This window comes from Tigriopus californicus, chromosome 3, assembly GCF_007210705.1.
Source record: "Tigriopus californicus strain San Diego chromosome 3, Tcal_SD_v2.1, whole genome shotgun sequence".
Classification (NCBI taxonomy): Eukaryota; Metazoa; Arthropoda; class Copepoda; order Harpacticoida; family Harpacticidae; genus Tigriopus; species Tigriopus californicus.
In genome coordinates this window covers 10468287-10474286 of record NC_081442.1, presented here as the reverse complement: position 1 = coordinate 10474286, position 6000 = coordinate 10468287, and the positions used below count along the sequence as shown (strand labels likewise).

Here is a 6000-nt window from a genome sequence, read left to right as displayed (position 1 = left end):
GCTATTTAGCATATTTTACCATGTTTGCGGTTTTCTCAGTCATGGTTTGAACTTCAGATTTGATTGCAACAAGAAGCTTGACCGTTGTTTTATTGTAATGAGGAAGATTATACTGGTGAGGGTCTAGACAAATGCAAATGTGATGAGAGAATCTCTTCACTTTTTTCAACATCCAATACATACTAAATGTGCCAAAGTGGTTCAATCAGAGGTAACGGAGAGCAAGATTAATTGTGGTTGAGTCTAAAACTTGATCAAACTTGTAAAAAACACTTGGAAAGATATGATTAGTGCCTAAACCAACATTGCATACAACTGCCACTTTTGCAACCGACTCAAGTCTAAACACTAAAAATGAGCCCTTTTTTTCGACCAGAGTTGAGTGCTATGTTATCTTAAATACTTTGTCTTTTAAATCCATGATTATATTAATTTGATTAAGGCCACTTCTGCGGACTCCATTGTGTACGTAATCGCTGCAATGAGCTTGCAGTAACCACAACGATTGCATGATAATCCTGATCATCAACAACATCATCATCATGATGTCTGTTTGTGGAACGGTTTTTGTTTGCAGTCTACCGAGTCATGGCAACACTCACTCTTCTTGGAGCAGAATCTTCTTCTTCTCCATCGGCTTCCGGCTTCCACATGGACTTCATGACACTTCCAATTGAATCTCAAGATATCATGTCTTTCTGCATCTATTCGCAGATCGCCTGTGTTGACAATCACTCCACGACGAGATCATTCAAGTCCTACATTCCACTCACACATTCATGCCATTCCATAGCTAGGATTGGTTCTACCACACCTGGAAGTGGGATGAGAGACGTTAAAATGGAATACCAAACCCCCTGGTTGATCCACTGAATCTGCACTCAAAGAGTGACGGAATGAAGGAAAGGATGCTCGTTGCGAAAAGTGTGAGAGATCCTAGGATTTCAATTGGGCCTCAATGGTTTCCTTGGCGGAACTAGAAAGACGGTATCTTGACGCTTCTTCAGGACTTCAATGCTCTGTTGGCAGGACGAACTCTTTTGCTTCCTTATAGAAATGCAACTGGGTTTTGAGCACTTATATATACATACAGTTGAAGAGTAAATGTGAAGGAAGGAAATGGTGATGCTCCTCCAAAGAAACGAGGAACCATTTGCGTACTGGTGTGGTGTCTCCGCAATGTACCGTAGGAATTCTCGACTCTGGTGAGAGAAATAAGGCAGTGAATCCCATGGCGAGAGAGGATGATAACAAGGAATCGATTTGACCACTGAATCCCGATATGAAAAATATGTTTTTGTTGCGGTTGAAATGGGCCAAATTCATAGAATTTGATCTCTAGAGAGCAAATTCAGATCATCATTTTTTGAGTTATTTTCGGATTTATTGCCAAATGACGGTTGAAAATTGAAGAGGGCATTTCTTCTTGTAAAGGATGTGACTAAAGGCTCAGTAACATGAGGGTCCAATAATTATAGTTTATATAAAAAGAGAATACTTATTCAACCCATTTCGCAAATTAACACACTCACCAACCCAATTTACCCCATATCCCTTAAAGATGTGCTGTTCTTTCAAAAATATATTGTTTAATAATTGAAAGCTTTAAACCTTCGAGAATTTTAATCTCTATGGTCCGTTCGTTACCCCAGAGGCGAGAATCGGACAATCTTCGGTAAATTCGATTAAGAAAACGAAACCAGAAGTCCCAAATATTTGTGGGAAATCGAGCAAGGTCAATGGAATCGAGAGAAATCTATCTCTCCTAATGAACCGCTACTCCGACCATATAGGGAGTCAAACGCTGCGGGATTCAGATCAGTCAAAAATTTGACCTTCCATCTATTCGACTAAGAAGGCAGGAGATATGCAAATTCATCTCCAGCTCACATTTCTTGATTGAACTTGACATTGCCGTCCTAGGAACCATAACCATAGGAACACGACAACCACGGCCAAGGCCCAAACTTGGTAGGCAATTTGAATTTCTAAACACCAGCAGACCGTCATCATCCTTTGCATGACAATGGAAGCCTAATTGACCTTCCGACTTCTTCTTGGTCTCACTTTGCATTGCTTAATTTCTCGCAATGTCTTGCTTTGATGTTGAGTGGGGCTTTGATTGGATGACGTTTGAACTCAAGGCCAAACAATGAAACGAGAGCGGCCTTTCGGCATGAACCACTCAATACCTTGGAGTGTCTTTGTGTGCTTTGTGTACTCATTGTGGGAGATTCAAATCGGCCAATTTTAAGAACCATAAACCTGCAAGTTTATGAGCTAGCTCCGTTCTACCCAAAAGGGTGGGGCGCAATATAGCTGTTTTAGCCCAACATGCGTTCTAGCTAGTTCTAGCCAATTTGTTTGGTAAATGTTCCAGCAAAAAGCGGTTGCAAGATTACGTGTACCAGATAAATCTCTGATATGGGTCACCCTGAACTGAACTGGAATTGTTGACATTGAAAGAGCTTAAACGGGAAATTTGAATTTGAGAACTCCGCAATAGGTTGACGATTAAAGAACGTAAGAGATAGAATTTGTTCAGGTGTCTTACTTGCTTAAGGGATCAAATGCCCTCTTTTGGGTTTAGAATAGAGCCTCTTCTGACGTTGGGATCTCCATTGAACAATGAGCGCTAGCCTTGTAGAAATGTTTTGGCAACAAAGCCAATCCCAAAATTTCATCAAAGGTTAAGGCAAAATCGAATTTCAGGTCGATTGAACAACGGACAGGAAAGGAGGCTTTGATTTAGGCATTCATCATCAGGAAGGAGTCTTCCAATTTAGATCTGTTCATCGAAAGTGATGTAAGTTAAGTTCAAGGCCTTGCTCAAGTGTTCCAATAAGGTGAAAATCCAATCACATCCCTATAATACAAAGCCATCAACAGACGTCACTTAAGTTGCTTTTGAATGCGGTCCTCGATTTGGAGGTCAGGCCCATAGATTACTAATGCAATGCACAAACGCAAAACCCAACGAGGGGCCAGATTTATAGAATTCTGGCACATATCTCCACTTCTGACCTTTTCCACATTTACACTTACGATGCTGTAGGATGCATATGTTGTCATAATGTGCAATTTCAATTCCAGTGAAAACTTCAGTTCTTTTTATACTTAATTCAAGAGTAAAATTGATTTCTTAAACGTCTATTGTTTGTCACGGCATTTGACAAGGATCAAGCAACGGACATCACATTGAAGAAGTAGAAGTTAATTTCTGCAATGATGCACACGAATTCGTCCTTAACATCTTCATGTCGGAATGCCAACCATTCCTGGCCAATTTTCTTCACACACTTAGAGACTCGTTCACCTTGTTGCATCAAGTACTTTTAACGGGAATCAACTCCAGGGTTTCCTCTGCCCTGAGGTCAGATTTCAGATTTCTGAGCGGATCTCGGAAAAACGGGCCCATCTGCCCAACAGATATTTCACGGCCATTGCTCGAACTTGACCATAATTACCAGCAAAAAGGGTCTTGTCGTGACTTGAAATCTGGGACCTCGGTCTCATCATCTTGTGGTTGTTGAGGTTGTTGTTCTTCTCTGAGAGGAAGAAAGATGCAAATCCAAACCACGGACAAGGTCTGCATTGCTTCTGATTAAGCGCCTCTCAGCGCGACAAAATTCCATGAAGAGGCAGGGTTACCCTGGATTTCACGTGTTATGAACAGTATTTGGCCTTGGCGCCATTTTTCAAGAGCCTCTCGCTCTTGTTTCGTCGTCTCAACCGGGGAAAGAAATCTCCTCAGCTCATCCTCGTCGAAAGAAAACAGTTCTCGGAATAAATACATCAGACCGGGTGCTGCATTTAGGGGAAACTGTTCTCTTTAGCTAATTGTGAAACAACGGCAAATGAGAAAAAGTGAAAGTGCTCGCACGTATCAAAACGTAAAATTGTCAAATTTGCTGGAAATTTACTCGTGGTATTTGGACTATTGATCTGCATCTAAATTGAAAAGATGTTCAATATCTTGACATATACTAGTAGAACATGCTCACGCATTTCCAGTCTACCAGTTTACCTGTGAAATTGGCAGTTGATCTAAAAGGCATTGCAGTATTGCCAAAGGTTCTCCTAATGCATCAATTATGAATTGGTATTTACCTGAACAAGAGACCTGAATGTGAGTAAACAACACCCTGTTCAATTGAAGTGGTTTCATTAGGATGAGAGGAAGCTCATCAATGGCACGAGATGGTCGGATTACGCAAGTCCTTCTGCACCACTAAACCGTATACTGAGTTCTTGAACCCCTTAGTCAAAAAGTCAGTGTCGCTTCTCCAAGGCCAAAGAAGACTTCATGGTGAAGTGTGTTCGTTTGACATATCCATCATGTGAAGGTGTTTCCAGATCTATCTCAGGATGACTTAAACATGATCAATAAAGACGGGACTAATAAGTTCACCGAGGCGATGACAAAGGCGATTAACGGTCAATCTATCAGAAGGTGCCAATTGTTCAATATTGATCCTGGTTTCGATACGAGTTCGAAAAGAGCCAACTCATTACATAACTGGTGATTAGGATCCGGAGTTGTTGTTGCGGGTAATAATGACCAGACCAGCTAGGATGATTATTGGGGGCAGTCTCAATTACGAGAGACATTTGAGCCAAACTTTGCTTTGATTCATCGTATAATTATTGCCCAATTACCTTCTCAGTATAGCACGTTGGTTGAGCTTGAACAAAGAAGATCTTTCGGGGTTAGAGGGAAACCAATTACGGTTGGCAAATCGAAGCAAGCACTAATATTCAGTAGCTTGTTGGAACAGCAATAATTGGGAGCATGGAGGGACTTTTATGCCTAGAGATCCCAGAATTCTCTTCGGTGTTTCTGTTAAATGATGGTCGGGTTTTGTTTCTCTATTCAAGAAATTCCAAACACAACGCACAACGCTAAGCAATGAAATCAACGAACCAAGTAAAATGGCACTTTTGTTCAAAATGTGAGTCCGACCGTCCGTTCGTGATAGTTTTCTCAGCCTGCTTGACTTCCTCCTCGGTTTTGGGAATGATGCCTTGATTTTCCTGACATTTTGTCCGGATTCATTAGTTTCTCTATTACCTGATCTTTTTTATTATGTGCGCCTCTGTATCAAGTTTTTCGTCACATCCCATAAATTCTCACAAACACGTGGGCGAGCGAGTTGCGACAAAGACTGAAGGTTTTTTTCCTCTTCTTAATTTGGAGATCATGGCTTGTTGCTCCGTGGTGAAAAATTACAAAGACACGAACAGACGAGTCAGGAAACTGTGCCCAGATTCCACCCCCAAGTCTTGAAATGAACAATACGTGTTCGAATCGCCGTGATCATATTGCCCACACCCAAAAGTAGACTTTATGCTCGCTCAAAAGGTTAGAAGTCTCATGCATGACGTTTGGCATTCTCGTCGTCGGCTTACTTGGAGTTCACCCTTTGACACCAAAGTTCACCCGTTGGAGCTTGTCATGTCACTTGCAATCACACCGTTAGAATGAACTCGTCATACTCTGAGAATAAATCCATTCGTCTCTCTGGCCATGAGTCAGTTCTAAAAAGGTTGTTGTTTTATAGCTGTACATTCGCTCAAGGTCACTTATCGGTACTTGAGCATTTTTGAAATTCCCGCTTTTTTCGTGACAACAATAATGGTAGGAAGTAAACGCGGGAGGTTTGAATTGTAGCTACAAGAATGGCATGACAAGGCAACAGCATGAATTATTGGAGTGATTAAGGCTAGGTGGTGGACCATCATGAGTGACTTTTCTCGAGTGCCAAAACCATCATTGAACCCATCCCCCACACATCCAGGCCCACAGTGTGGAGAGCATGTTGAGTTCGTGCGTGGAATTACCCCTGATTGAACTATGTACTTGAATTAAAGTCGTGAATGCAATTGAGTGATATAAAACTGTACTTAAATCTAACTGACAACCCACATTTGAATAAGGAAATGGATTATTTCAAATGTTTTTTGTTCAATATCAAACACCAAGAAGCATTCGTCAAAAGA

At 41.2% G+C, this 6000-nt stretch overlaps 1 protein-coding gene and 1 long non-coding RNA gene across 2 annotated transcripts in view; one reads left to right on the top strand and one right to left on the bottom strand.

The window, feature by feature from the left end:
- Positions 1-58: 58 nt before the first annotated feature.
- Positions 59-1832, bottom strand: LOC131878081 (uncharacterized). The gene is made up of 2 exons (XR_009372948.1): positions 1092-1832; positions 59-814 (listed from the first exon to the last, which is right to left on the bottom strand). It is a non-coding gene; the product is annotated as an uncharacterized LOC131878081 (long non-coding RNA).
- A 2247-nt stretch (positions 1833-4079) lies between these two features.
- LOC131878076 (serine/threonine-protein phosphatase 6 regulatory subunit 3-like) overlaps positions 4080-6000 on the top strand; it is a 31206-nt gene continuing 29285 nt past the window's right edge. The window contains exon 1 of the mRNA XM_059223980.1: positions 4080-4106. Within this exon, the coding sequence (XP_059079963.1) occupies positions 4095-4106 (12 nt within the window). The 5' untranslated portion in view covers positions 4080-4094. The remainder of the gene's footprint in view (positions 4107-6000) is intronic.